This window comes from Psittacula echo (genome assembly GCF_963264785.1).
Source record: "Psittacula echo genome assembly, chromosome: 3".
Classification (NCBI taxonomy): Eukaryota; Metazoa; Chordata; class Aves; order Psittaciformes; family Psittacidae; genus Psittacula; species Psittacula echo.
The window spans coordinates 56,851,536-56,867,059 of NC_137736.1; the positions used below are offsets into that span (position 1 = coordinate 56,851,536).

Consider the following 15,524-nt stretch of genomic DNA (forward strand, 5'->3'; position numbering starts at 1 on the left):
AGAGTAAGTAGGATGCAAGATTGGTTTTGCGATTGTCGGGAGCATTGCCAGACAAGAATACTGTTAGAATACTTGCTTCAGCTGAATTCCAGACAACAGTATCTGACAGAATACTTGCTTTTGTATGTGTTGACTCTGCAGCTCAGTACAAGGCTGAGCTTGTTGATGTTTTTCTTGAGTGGATTTTTCCTAAGCTCAGTTGCATTGAGAGATTGAAACTTTTTTGGTAAACATGTAAGGATGAGACACTGTTGCAGATCAAGTAGATGTCTGTCTTAGCCGTGTTTGCTACTTCTGATTTTGAACTGATGCCCTGTCCTGATGAGGGCTGTTCTCTGTAGACAAATGTTAGAATTGCCTTAGGTGTCAGTGTTTCCCCATTAAAATTATGTTTAGGCAGTCGTGACTCCTTTACTGGTAGTGAGTTCCAATGTGGTCTGTTGGCTGTGTACAGTCAAGATGATCATGTTAATGATCAAAATGATCAAGAGGATCTCACCAGCTTGTCTTCTGAAAACATCTGGGGTAACAGAATAGACTGGTAAAGAATAGAAGTACTGATTTAACATATGACTGAGGTATTTTCCAGGAAAGCTGCAACTGTACAACAAACTGAGTATATTTGTGACTGGGATCCTTGATTTAACATAATTCATAAAATGGAGGCTGGCAACAACTTACAGTCAGAGACTGGTATTTTTGTACCACTTCTCTCACCACAAAATGTAGAAGCTGCCTTTCACAGTGTAGATTTTTTTTCTTTTTTTTTTTTTTCTTTTCCTGAAGACTCTTGGGATTTCCCATATTATAAAATGTGCCTTTTATCTTTTGTAAATTAGCAGAGTAGGTGGAGGAGACAAAAAGTGTTTTCACTAGTCAGCCGTAGCAAACTGCTAGAGGATCCCACCTCTAAAGCCTTTGGTAAAAATGTTGTGCCAACATCTGATGGATGTGCATGTAACATGTCTTTTGTGCTCATAGCTTTGGAGGATAGTTGACTGACTCTTCCTTTTGCTGTTCCATTCCCACCCCAGGGCAGTCCTGAATAAATCACTAAACTCCTCCTACTTGCATAACTGGAACTTTTTTGATGCTGAAGCTCTATGTGACTGTACAAAACCTCAAAAACACACAGTCATGTTTGGAGGTGCTTCTAATAATGCATTTGCAATAGCATTCTCCAGTTCCCAACAGGACTATGTGATTTGTCTGTGTCAGCTTTATCAAGCTACAAATCAAGAGAATTCTGGTACTTCCAAAATGAGAGTTGTAGAACTTGGTAAGAGAGCTGTTTGTGCAGTGTATGTATCACTGAAAGTGAAGAGATTGGGAAGTCTGTGCTATATATATGGTTAGGCACCATGCAGAAAAGTGATGCCAGTTTAGCTTGGAGAGTTCAGTCTTCATTAAACCAGTGAAAATCAGGTTCTGACCACTTGAAAGTTCTCCAGTGTTTGTTTGGTTATTGCATGTTACTTTTGTATGTGTGCATGTAATATAACTTCTGTGGTGACTGTTTACACATGCTTTTAGTTGAATGTGGTTTTAATTTTAATACACAAGATAGTGTGTATGGAATGTATTTCATAGTTCTGGGTGGAACCTCTTCCTGGATGCCACCACCTACTGTCTCTTCCTACAGGAGAATTAACACACTATCCCAGATAGTTTTGTGTAGATGGCACAAAGTTTGTGTGCTGTGCCAAAATACTGAGTCTGAGGCTTTGGTAACTTTCTCTTAAGGCTCATTTTGGCTGTTTCAATACGGCTTGGTTGAATTAAAGGGGAAAAGAGTTACTGATAGTTGTACAACTATCAAAGATTTTAAGCTTTAGTAAGACTTTCAAGACTATCCAGTGATGGGCCTTACCACAGCAATTTCACTTGAACTGGGTGTGGTGTTTCTTTCTCTAGCTAGCATGCAATTAAGGGTAACTAGCTGAGCTATTTCTTACACTGCTGTCTTGAGATTTGAAATAGGGAGAAAATAGCTTCTAGTAGCAAACTACTGACAAAATAAAGGGGTTTTTACCTCAAAATCAGAGGTTAGTATACAAACAGTGTTTCAGTGACAGAATAGACTTGAATTCTAGTTTGCTAATATAAGCTGAATTTTCCATCATTAAATTGTAAAATGCATGTAGGTTCTTATCTCTGCCACTTAGTAGCCTGGGATACTCTGGAAGGATTGATGTTTTGCTGTTGAAGTTGATGTTTGCTGTCAACATGGACTACATTGGTGGTGAGGTACTGCACTAAAGGTACAAGAGAATTTGATACCGAGTGATTAAAAAGACAAAACCACACAAATCAATGAATTCTTCTGAGCTTTCTATTTGTAGTTCGGTTGCCAGTTGCCAAATCAGAAAGGGTTTTGCTTAACTCAGGTTGTCAGTGAATAGAAGAAGGAAGAGATTAGTTAGATTCACAATTTGTTTTATGTTAGAGCTGGTTCCAGCAAATTAGAAATTTAATAGACTTTTAAGCCATGGAATTCTAGTTCTAACTCTGTTGTATTCCTCTTTCCTTCTGCAAGTCATAGTGCAAGTTTAGGATCTTCCTTAGACTTTTTCTGTTGTCCAGGATCCTTCTTCATGTTACTCCTGACTGCTCTAAACCCCACTAATCTCTTTTGATTTGCTTATGGAATTATTACTTGCTGGAACATGTTGATCCCAGAAACTCAGGGTACTTTAATTATGCCAAAATGGGACAGAGCAGTGTATGTGTCCACCTTTAGAGTAAAGATGGTTCACCAGTAAGAATTATCATTTTACATTGAATCATGCAACCAAATGACCGTAAGCTTTATGCAGAAATAGGCTTGAGGATGAGTTGCTAAGAATATGCATAAATGAGATGAGAATGCTAGCAGTCAATCTGTAAAATGAAGATGAGTGTACAACCTGGTGTGCAGGCAGGAGGCTCCGGACATGTTTGGTCAGAATTTGAAGGTGAACATGAAATTGCTGTCTGGAACGCAAATTGCATTGGGAGGTTGCTGAACCCAGCTCCTTTGTGCTAATTCAGGTGCCCAGTATATATAAAATCAGAAACAGTGTAGTTCAAAGTACTTTTTTGTTTGTTTGTTTTCTTTTGTTCTAATGGGTATATGCCTAGAACTTTATGTAAAAGTAGTAATATTTCCATTTCCTTCCCTTCACTGTAGTACAAATTTTAAGTGACTACAAACCAAACTGGATCAGAGAAATTGTCTGAGTTAAAGGCTAACAGCAAAAAAAAGCTAGTCAAAAATTGCACCAGGGTTAAAATTAATAGATGTTTATCTCTTACTGTGGAAAGGAAAGAGGAGCATGTATGATAAAATTAGTCTGCAGAACACATCCAAAACCAGCTGACAGATAGTGACTGAGGGATAGCAAACTCAAGTCCGGGATAGAAGGAAGCAACTGGGGCTAAAATGTTTGTTGCCAGCGGAAAGACTTTCACCTGTTTTTAGCATAAGTTCATAATCTGTAGGTGTCTTTTGAAGTGTCATCATTCACCATATGTCTTAACTTTCTGAGTAAGTTAGACAAGATCAGTTGGACAAGTCTTAGCATTGTTTTAAGCCTAATGTAAGCTTATTTCAAACAATACTACCACAGTATTCCTCTAACTTCCTTATGTTAGCATCAGAACCGTGTTGCTTCTATGTGGAATCAACTGTGTGAGACTGGATGAGGACAAATAGGTGGGTTTTTTTTTAACTTAGCTCTTTAGCTGTCTTGATGACCTGAAGCAATTCATCGTACTGCTTCACTATCACTCATACTGAGGCATGGGTCTGTAAACCCTATATGTGGGAGTGGGGCAAGATGCAGGTGTACTTGGTGTAGCTTGCCTTATGTGGTGTGTGAAACTTCATTATTAAGCTTTCAGATTACCTCACTGTTTTTGAGCTATTTTCAGGGCAGTAGCTACACTTTAGAGAAATGCAGCTTGGTTTAAAAACAACAACAACAAACAAAAATGAAAGCTTTCATTTGTCAAAGGATCATCTTTCACAGAGGAAATAATACTATTAAGCCTATCAAGTTGATACAGTCACTTAACTCCTGAAGTAATAAATCTGTCTTTTTAGTTTGACTAGGAAGAGGCTGATGCAGAACATACAGAGAACAAGGGAAAAACATCACTTCCTTAACTTAGATAATTAGAATTCTTGAATGTCTACCACAAGGTCAAAAGAGCTGGTATTACAGAGACACGTTTCTCTGGGCTTGGCCTGAGGAAAGTTCTGGTAGTAAGCTTACTTTTACCTATCCTGAAGCACATTTTTGAAGGCACTTTAACATGCCAAAATATTTGAGATGTTGGAACAGTTTTTTCTAAATTAATGTATTTTGCTTCCAAATGAAACTGAACCCTTTTATAGACAATAGTAGCATAAATCTTTTACCTGGTGTTTTCAAGATTTAAATTCCATGAAACTACTCATCATGTCACTTACTTATCTAGGGTTTCAGTGTGCAATCAAATAGATCGTAAGTTAAAGAAGAAATATTCCTGTGACACTATTGGTTTAGATGGATGGCTGTAAAAGAACAAAGAAATGGGAAGGCTGCTAAGGTACTCTTTTTAAGCCTGCTTACTAATAACATTTTCTTACATTCACAGTTGCCATTCAACATTGATAGGCTGTAGGGACACCTTGTATTCTCTAAGAACTTACTGAATTTAATAAAGCAGAGACTTTTTATCTAGGAAAACAGCAGCATAGCATAAGCTCAGAATTTTCAAGTTGATGTGCTAAAGAGCATTTAGGTCTCTGTGTTGACTTCTATTTTCTATTGTGTTTCAGAGAACTTCATGCAGTATCTGGAGTTGTTGAATTGTTTATAAGCACTGTATACAACTGGTTGCAGGAATGTTAGGATTTAAAAGGCCGAATAACATACCTCTGTGGAAAATCCTCTTGGCTTATTGAGTACGTTTTTTTTCACCCAGGTCAGGTCAGCATAAATTGTGATATAGAGGACCCAGTCTGTCGAAGAATAGCTTATGCATTGCACATTTGAAAAGTATTGCAACAAGTCCTTTTATAGTGAAGTTTTGCTTGCATTTGAATCCACATATTCATCCCCTTTGTGGGGTTCAGAACTTTTGGTTGGCATTCTGTATGTGCAAATGTGGATCTAGACTTTACTGAGTGTACAGCCCTAAAATACCTGGGAACATTCCCTTTTATTTCAGAAACATATCCTGTCATTGAAGAACTCCATTATCAGCTTGTTCTTTCAGTTGAGAGAGAAGGAAAAGGGCATCTTATTTTAAAATCCCTGCTGTCTTAATTTTTGCTTATCACAAAGTTAATTGTCAAATGCAACTCATCTGTTAGTAGATCTAAGAAGACTATCTAGCAAGACTGAACTTCTCTCTTTGTAATTTGGTGTATCCATGTTCCCTGGTACAATATTGTAATTGTAATAATGGTTTTATACTGTTGTTATAAACACCTGCTGGAAAACAGTTGGAAAAGGATCTGGAGAGTTGCAAATTAAATGGGAAGTTTGCCCTTTGAACAGCAAACTGTGTACAGTGGAACATAAACTTCCACTTCCTCCTTTGTAAAGGCAAGTAAGTGTTAAATAGTATGATTCTGTATGTCAGCAATGAAAACTGGTTATGTATTAAAGGTTTTCTTGGATTCTGTTATAGGCAAGTCTTACATAAGTTTGTTTACATTATTACAAACCAGGAATTTTCTTACATGAACTTCAGTGTCAACTTCACAATACGATTACAGATTTTGGACTTTGCATATACTTATTGCAGAGGTTAATGCACCATTCAGTCATGACACTGCAGCCCACATATCTCCTTTGAGTTATTTACAAGCTTATATAGCTGTTATCCTTAACTCCAATGTTTTATTGTTTGTGCTATTTCTTGACAAGTTGCAGGGCAAATCTTCACTTACCAAGCCAGTTTCTTTTGTCAGTTTAGCTTACTTGTAACAGTATTTAAAGTTTTAACTTAAAGCTGTAAGAAAATATGGATCCCTTTCTAAATGTTAAATTCACCACTGAAATAGAATACTTTAGTGAAAACAATAATGAACTGTTGCTGCAGATTTTTTAGTCAAAAGGTTCAGCTTTAGCAGGCATATAGCTGTTCTTAATGAAGAAATTCCCTGGATAAAGTTGTAATTGACTTTAGAACAGCTTAATCTCATGCAATTAGCACATTTTGATTGCCCTGAAATAATAGAACTTCCTCTCTTCATCAGCATCTATATAAGTAACTAACTGAAATGATAGAAAAGTAGTGAAGCTTTTGGAGCCACTTTAGTATCCCATGTTTCTTCATTAGAAGCAGAGTGACCTAAGTTGTACAAGGATTCTTTCAGTTGCCAGATGGGATACAGGCTGAGAGAAGAATTACTGGCTTTTCAAGGGAAGATGAGGAGAATGGGGAGATTCAATACTATATAGTGCATTAGTTGGAACTGATAGTTTTCAACAACCTGTTTCTTTGGTACAGGCAGTTATCCCTGTGTTGACTGATATTAACAGTACAACTCAGTTGTCCAATTGCAAGTTGCTAGTGGTATTTAAGAAGTATTAGTGTATTCAGAACACCCGCATGGCAGACAAAGAGTGAGACCTGTGCTCTGAGCTGGCTGCTGGATACCATGTGGAATATTCAAAGGCATTTTGGTTTGTGCCCTAGATGGTTTTCTCTCTAGGTGCCATATGTAGGCAACAAATAAATCTATTTGAAATGGTTGTGAAGCCATTACACTCTGATGCAAGTGAAGAACGGTCAGTTTCTTCTTTCACTGACTTTGGGAAACCAGCATGTAGAAATAGGCAATATCTTACAGTGTAGGGAGGGTTATTTTATTTGCAGCAAGAAGTTTGTATTCTATACTTGGTTTTAGACTTGAATAAATGTATCACTTTACAGATTAAATGTTATATATTTTTACACTAAACATGCTGAATTCAAAGTAGTGCTTAAACATAACATTTTCATCTTGGAAATGTCCATTTTTTTCATATATATGTCTGTCTACAGTTCTGAATCTGTTGCTTAACTTCATAATCATGATCTGGAACATGTTTACAACAGACACAAAGATGAAAAATGAATAAATAAATAACCTTCATTGTATAACTCAGAACACTCAAGAAAGTTACAGATACTAGTATAGGTCTTACTACAAATCCTAAACTGAGATCTCCACATGCACTGAAGAACACTGAAGAACTTGGACTAATGGAAATCATTTTTTGTGTTTTCTGACATACCTGAAGTAAACTATTACTTTTGTGGGGGGGGGGGGGGGGGGGGGGGGGGGGAGAAAAATGATTCTGTTGAGTCTCTCTTCTTCTCTTAAGAGCTTTTCCAGTGTCAGGGAAAAGAGAGATTGATTCAGACTGGTTTTAGTATGTGCAGCATTCCAGGGAAGGCTCCTGCATTGGAACCCTGCAAATTAAAATCTGCTGACTCTAAGCACTTAGTTCTTTCATTGACATAAGGACTTTGAATGTGGTAGGAAAGCTGCATATCTATACAGGCACTTTGACAAAAGTAAGATAAGGGCTAGAGTTTGAGGGGTGTTGAGGGTTTTTTTAGGGAGGGTGGTTTTTCTTCCACCGCTGGTTCTGGCTGGAAATGAGATGGAATTCAGGATCTTGAACACATGTAACAGAAGGATGAGCTGCCATATAACATTAACCATTATTTTACATTTGAATAATGGCCTTGGGATTAAAGACTTCATGTTTAATTGCTAATTTTAAGTTGCCACATAACTCTGTTGTTACTTTGATTGTTACCCTTGTTTCTCTGCTTTATCAGACTTTCCTTTGGAAACTAAGTACACGGCAAACTCCTGTACTGAAGCAAAATGCATTTAAATAAACTCTCTTATTGCTGGTCATGGGTTTTTTTACTAGTCTGGTATATCAGAAATTCTTGAGACAAATTTCTAAGGTCTCATGCATAATTTTGCATAGTTTACAAGAAAAAAAAAAATCCCTCTACATGAATTACTACCTTTATAAAATCAAGCATTTTTTTAGGATTAAAAAAAAATCTTCACTGTAACTAAGTTAAACAAGGTTGGTGGTTTGAAAAAAAGTTGTCATGCTTATTTCAAAAGTTTGAAGCTGTAAAGCTAGAAATATTTCAAAAGCAAATTCCTTCATGACCTCTCTGTTAAGCTAGAAGTTGAAGTTTTTTCTTCTGTAACTGATAATAGAACCTGAGTTACTTCAGACATCTTCACGAAGCTGTCTAGTGTATTAATCTTAACTTGATACATTGAAGATTTCAATTGTTTTTATTAAATTTTTAACAACCTAGAAATCTTTCTAAATGACAGGTTTTGGAAATACTCATAATTTTTTTCCAATGTGCTCTCAATTTTTAAATAGTTTATTCAACCGATCATGAAAAATCTTTTCGAAGGTGTGTTGTAACATGTAATACCAAGAGAGTCAAGTCATCTGGGGATGACTGTTATCTGTGATTTCGTTTTACCTGTTTGTGAAATGTGTATTTTATCTATTTAGGTTCAGACAAAGAAGGAAGAAACTTTGCCAGCATCGCTTAGTCAAAACATTCCAACTTTCTATTTCCCTCGAGGATGTCCTAAGGAAAAAGTGAATATAGATGCTGTGATTGCCAAAATTGAGAGAACTTTCTCTGAGTTTCCAAATGAGAGAGCAACGTTAGAAGACATGGGGAAGGTTGCAAAGGTGAGAACTTGCTGGCTGGCTGCTTTTAGTACTGTATACCTATGGAAAGCAAACATGAGTTCTTGTGTGCTTTCTTTTCTTGCATTGTGTTTCCATCTCTTACAAGGTAGTACCGATAAGATCTCATATTGAGCACTGTTGATAGCACAGTTATGTGTGAAAATCTTTAGCTCAACTATGTGTCAAATGGCCTTAAATTTGCTTATAAAAAGAAACAAACATTAACACAAAAATTGAACTATTTTTTTTTAGCTGCATAAACAACCAGATACTGAAGAGCACATTGTATGTTGTATGTTCTCAGTTGACCAACAAACTTAAGGCAACACACAAACTTACCAACAAACTGATGATACGCATTTTTGTTTTCAGGTATCCACACTTTTTTCTCATTCACAGTGTCATGAACCTCCATTGTAAAGATACTGAAAGACAAAATGGTTTGGTAACTTGAGATTATAGTCCTCTAGTTATTACCGAAGAGCTAGTTTAGAGTTATGGCAGAGTGACGAAATACTAATCTTAGAAAGCAGCAAGTATTTTTAAATTTCTGTGTAACAGACAATAAGCTACTTAAATTTCTGTTTTGTTATATTGAATCAATGCTTGAAATACCACTATGAGTCATGGTCTTGGTAATGAGTCTGAGCTTTTCATCCCTGTTGCAGTCACTTTGCATTTGAAGTCCAGGGTCTAGAAAATAGAAACAAAGACTTCTCACAAGAGCAGGACTAGGGGTTCAGAAACTCCTTATTTGCCTCATTAGAAGTGTTCAGCTGCTGGGCTGATGCTAGGATTCTTGCCTTCTGCAGCTCCTTTCACATAGAAGTGGGGAGGGGTGGAAGTCTGGGCAAGAAGGGTGGAAATATCCGGTCACCTGCAATTCAGTGGTGAAAGACACCTTCCTGGAGCATAGGGAAAAGCCTCTCTGTCTGAGGACAGTATTCATCAAACTCGTTTTTTCTTATTTTTTAAAGTAGTGGTTAAACTATTGCATGAGAAGTAGCCATCCTTTTGCTCTGATGACCTTATACGTCTTGCAGTATTCATAATCTAATTTGAGATCCACATGACCTTCTCAGAGATGCTGACATGTCTGACTACTCCAAGTTGTAGCCAGTTTTAGGAGAGAGATAGGTACTTAGCTGTTATGACTGAGGAAGCTTGGAGGAGACATAGAAGCATCACTGTAGGTATATATGGGAGCCCTGAAGATGTGAAGGTGTAACTGTTGGGTATCCTAAAGCAAGATACTGCTGCTCAGGGCAGGCTGGCCTACTACTTAAAATTGGATAGATGATGTGCCATGCATATGCAAGGATGCAGAATAGTTAGCCATGCTCTGAGCCAGACAAATGCAAATTTGCTTCAGTTCAGAAGCTGTGTGCTGTCTTGAACTCAGCTTAAAGATATTCAGCCCTTTAGCAGAGCTTATTAGCATGGGCTTTGTTCAGCTTCTTGGAGCAGGGACAGAGCAGACATGTGACTGCATTCATCTATTAGAAATGCTGCAAGCTGCCCTATGTTTTGCTTTCCACTTTTGGATTTCAGCCTAAAGCAGTTGCTTACAGTTAATTATTTTGGAAGGTGCAGTTGGTTTCAGAAACAGATTAAAACAAAAAATGTTTTCTTCTTAGTACTTGTAAAACACAGGTTTTGAAAGAATTATAAATGAGGGAGTAACCCTCAGATAAGCAATCAGTAAACTGACTTGATGCGTACTTCAATTCTAGGCTTGTGAATGCCCACTTTACTGGAAAGGTCCTTTGTTTTATTGTGCTGGAGGTGAACGAACAGGATACGTGTCAGTTCATAAATTTGTTGCAATGTGGCGGAAGTAAGTAGATTACTTTTTTGGAAGTACTGCATATTTTTAGTTGAAATGTGATCTTTTAAGCTCTGAAGGTTATCTGTAAAGGTGAATAAAACACTACCATAATCAACCACAGACAGCAAACATACATGGGGAAATGTAACTAAATCATCACTTTAACATAAACAAGCAAGTCCTTATTTACAGGGTTTATAGATTTTAGGATGTTTGGTAAATGACTGGCTGCTTATGGGGAAAGTGAGAACCATGGCCCTAACTTGTAGATGCCACTTCTGGACAAAATTCTTTTTATTCTTTCAAGTTCTCATTCTAATTCTAACTTTAAAATATTCTTTCATGTAATCTGTTGTCTGGTGTACTCACCTCTTTTAACGTAAATGTATGAGACAGTGCTGCTTTGATAAGTTCACCTGGAGTGTACTTTGATGTTTATAATTAGCTTTTGAAGTAAATGTGGTTGTGGTTTCATAGGTCTTGTTTTAGGATGCCTGTACAAGGTAGCACAAGAAATTTTCTGTAGAGAGTATTAAATGGAAATATTTGTATTTCAGAATACTTCAGACCTGCTATGATGATGCTGCAAAGTTTGTTCATCTTCTAATGAACCCTGGATGCAACTACTTGGTGCAAGAAGACTTCATTCCTTTTTTACAAGTAAACTGCAATTGAAACTTGTTCTGGAAATACAAAAAAATGATGAGCTCACAAAGGCCTGATTTTTTTTGAGCTAAACATACATTTCTCATGGTCTTCATTAAAGTTTATTGATAATATTTAGTGTAACTCATGCTGATGAGTGACTTCTTTTACAGTAAATCATTTTGATAAGGTGAGGTCTTTGGGAGCTACAGAAAGATGCATGCATATAAAATTGCTTGCATAAATAGCACATGTATAGAAGAATTACTACAGTTTAGAAAGGCAGTTGGAAGTTATTTAAATCAAAGAAGGTCTTTGCAGGGAAAGGAAAAGTGGCATATGCATTTAAGACCTAGTACAGCCTCTTTTAAGGAGGAGCAAACACCACCTTTACTAATGAATTAATAAAACCTAAATTGGCTTTTACTGAACTGTAGTCAGACACAGATTTACAAGCTACAACAGTGTTCAAAATCTTCAGCCCAGCTAAACTATGTTTTGTTCGTTTGTTGATCTGGCTTCTTTAAATGACAGAAAAAAAGCAGTGCCGTTTATATGAAGCATGTTGTAAATTAAGTTATCTTCAATGACTGTGGTAGTTAATTTGAACTGTTTTGGTTAAGGAAGCAGATGGGTTATTCTGTGCTAATTGTTTTATATATAAGTCACTAATGAATACTGGTTTGGGATATTGTTCCTTTCTTTCTTTTTTTTTTTTTTTTTTTTTTTTTGTAGGATGTGGTGAATAGTCATCCTGGCCTGTTGTTTTTAAAAGAAGCATCTGAATTTCATTCTCGGTACATTACCACAGTAAGTGATTTGTATTGGGAAAAGCTATTTTCTGTTAACTAAATAGAAAAATCAAAATTACATTAGTCAGTAAGTATCTTTGTCCCTTCAGAAAAGTTGAGTATGCTGCCAGTCTTTATTTCTATTTAGCTAGAAACCTTGTGAAGAAAAACTCAATTTCTTCAGCATCGTAGTTTTTCTTAACATAAGAAATTGCTGAACTTTATGCTAGTAAGAGAAACACTGAATTGTAATAGTGTAGGATAAGTTAATGAACATTAAACGAAGAGCAGACTGTTATCTTAAGCATTTGATTGTGGTTATAGACTGTACTCATTAGAATCCTGACCTTACCCTGGGATTAACTAAAATGGAATTTTGAATGAAAAGTCTATATTAATGTGATTATGTTCACTAGTAAGTAAAATAATGATAATATTGAAGCTGCTTGCCACTTCCTTCTCTGGGGATTTTTGTTTCTAAGCAAGTTTCATACATGAAAAGTTCTATTTTTCTCATCATAGGGTTATGTGACTGAAGCATTCTTTCTGTACCCAAAGGAAAAATCAGTGACATTACATTTTCTGAACAGTAAACTTGACAGCAGATTCCACTGAAGTCTTAAAAGATAAAAATTCTGTAAAATGACATTCAGTTCACTTTCTTTGTGCATGCGAAAAATCACTTAATGAATATTCTCCAACAAAAAAGCCCCAGAGCTGATCATCTTTTATCCAGTTTAGTTTGACCTGTAACAAAACTGTGGAAGCTTTTCTTGAAAGCATTTGGGTTTGGTTCCTCACATCCTTCTTATAGATGCTTGAAGGTGTATCAAGTATGTTCTGCTGCATTAGGTTTTGCTTGTTGTTACAATGAGTACACGAACTCCTATAACTTACTTGTCCCATGTGAGTGAAGGAGATGTTCTGCCTGTGAGCAACTTTGTTTCTTAACAGATTCCGGGTTGCATCAAACCCCGCCCTACTTAAAGTTCTGAAAGCTTGCTGCCTGTCCTTAGGGTCTGTGGGAGGGGAAGGTCCTGCCATTTTTAGTTACTTTTCTTTGGAGGAACAGCTTATTTGAAGTAGGCCTGAGTCTAGGAATATTGAATAAATCAGTGCTAGCAGTGCTTTACTAACAAAATCTAGTGTAGTCTTCAACAGAAATCAGTGTTTAATAAAAATCCCAGAAGTAAACTAGTAACTGCTGTGAATATAGCAACAATATTTGCAGTACTATTCTGCAGATTAAGAAATGGCAGTAGGATTCTTTGCTCTTTCTTGTCATATTTGAGGATAGAATAACTACTGCCCAATACAGTCTTCTAAAATTCTGTCCTGCAAGTTATTACCAATAATTACAGATTATTTTCTCTGAGATGAAATAAGGCATTTCATACCTGTATTCAATTAGCTTTTACCTTGCTACCTGAAGCTTTAGATAAAGGATTTTGTAAGCACTGTATTTAAGATTTAACATCTGTTCACACCAAGTTCCTGTTACAAATGATCCATTCTTCTGCTGTGTTTGTATATACATACATATATGTGTGTATGTGTGCATATATACATTACATACATCTCTTTAGTGAAGCAAGTGTCTTGTCAGTGTTGTTCAGCCATGGAAGCAATTGGTTGTGTCTGCTAGGCTTTAGTACAAATTGTTTGAACAGTCTAGTGGTAAAGTTGGGTACACATGAACAAGATAAAGCTGAAATATGTTAAAAACCTTCGCCCTGACAAATGAGATACTGCATTTAATCTGCAAGTATATTATGTATTTATCTGAACTATGAATTCTTGAAATTGTAATCTCTGTATTGCACCGTTTCCTCTTCTTTCTTACAAGCCACTGTGCAGCATAGTAAGGAGGGCAATTCTCTGACAATTTGCTTATACTCTGCTTCTGTTCACTGTAGAAAAACGTTTAAGTCTGTTCCCAGTTGTCTTTAGCAAACATTCAATTTTGTTTTTATTTTTAGCCCAGTGAGATGTATAACAGATGAGATAATGACATGCAGATGGATTAAGTTGCAAAGCTAAGGCAAAACCTTTTTAGAAAAAAATTGCTTTGTAGTGAAAGCCAAAAATGGGCCTTCCCTAAACTCACGATTAGAAATAAGCTAATTAAGTTCCAGAAGTAGGCTAGCCTGTTCTCCTTTCTGCATTTATTGAGCCAGCTGTTCTTGCTCCAGAAGCCCTAGAGCTTGCTGCATGCTACAGTTTAAGCTTTATTTTAAAACTTTATGAATAAGTTACTCTTCTATTTGTAATTTAGAAATGACTGGTTTGCTTAAACTATTGATTTACTGCAATTAAATTCTGAACTGATAAAAACTTAAAACCTCTTCTCAGCTAAAGACTTCATTATTTATTTGGGGGAAGAGGGCTCCCAAAGAGATGGGGGTTTTAGCTAGTAAAATGAAACACTACACATGCAATATTTAGTCTTGCTAATTCACAGGTATAATCAATCTCCAATTAAGCAGTTATAGTTCATAATATGTTTAGATTTTGTCTGCTTGTGTTAGTGGTAAATGACTGACTTGAAATACATCCCTGGTTGACTTAGGTCAAACTAATTGAGGTGAATCCTGAATTCAATTAAGAAACAGATAAAGGGCATATTTTAAAGTCTTTAGTTTGTACACCCAAACTAAACAAATTATGCTGGATACATGAGTTTACCAAAATAATGTACATGTAAAACTGATTTAAGCAAAAGTGTTGGATACTCAACTGAATGCATTTGTTTCTGGTTCCAGTATCAGTTCATGGCACAAGAACTAGTCATCCTTCTCACATAGACTTGTTTTGTTTTTCAGTTAGAAAACATTTATTTTCTTCTTTTAATGCCATTGACAGAGTTTTTCTTTTACTTTAAAGTTACTTAGTAACTTTAAATAGAATAAAGTTAAATGGGGGGAGAACATGTTCTTTATGCCCCTGCAGAAAGTGTTTCTGTCACATGTTGATTTCTTGTATTTGCAGGCTTCAGAAGTAGCAACATCCCCCTGTATTCTGATGCTTAAACAGTCCCTGTTCTATTTCTGTAACTTCATTTATGAAGTAAAATACTTCTATAGTAATATAGGTACTTAAATCTGAAGTAATGATATACATTAATATGTTTATTAGATGATATCCTGTAGATCTCAAAGACTGGGAGGTAGTGAAATTGCCAATAAACATATTCTGAATAGCGTGCAATTATTCTGCAACTTGACTGTGTGAGATAATGGATACCGCAGCATTGAAATAAGACTTAAGATTAATTTAGATACAAAATTTAGAAATGGTTTGGTAATACAATGTATGAGAGAAGCATCAACCTGCTAAGTAATGAGAAGAACAGAAGTAGAGGGTAGTAGGTTCCTGTAATACAGCTGAGCTAAGACTGATCTTTGGGAGGGTGTTTAGTTACCATCTTTCCATTTTCTGTTTCTTACAGGTTATACAGAGAATATTTTATACAGTAAATAGGTCCTGGTCTGGGAAAATAACTTGTAACGAGCTCAGGAAAAGCAACTTTTTGCAGGTACATAATATCTA

General features: G+C 36.2%; 1 protein-coding gene across 1 annotated transcript in view; it reads left to right on the forward strand.

Annotated features, from left to right (window-relative positions):
- The window catches only part of PPP2R3B (protein phosphatase 2 regulatory subunit B''beta), a gene marked incomplete at its 5' end in the record, with an annotated part of 46,483 nt that overhangs the window by 19,626 nt on the left and 11,333 nt on the right, over positions 1-15,524 (forward strand). The window contains 5 exons of the mRNA XM_080612628.1: positions 8,526-8,711; positions 10,445-10,548; positions 11,097-11,199; positions 11,920-11,994; positions 15,424-15,510. Coding sequence (XP_080468754.1) covers positions 8,526-8,711; positions 10,445-10,548; positions 11,097-11,199; positions 11,920-11,994; positions 15,424-15,510 — 555 coding nt within the window. The remainder of the gene's footprint in view (positions 1-8,525; positions 8,712-10,444; positions 10,549-11,096; positions 11,200-11,919; positions 11,995-15,423; positions 15,511-15,524) is intronic.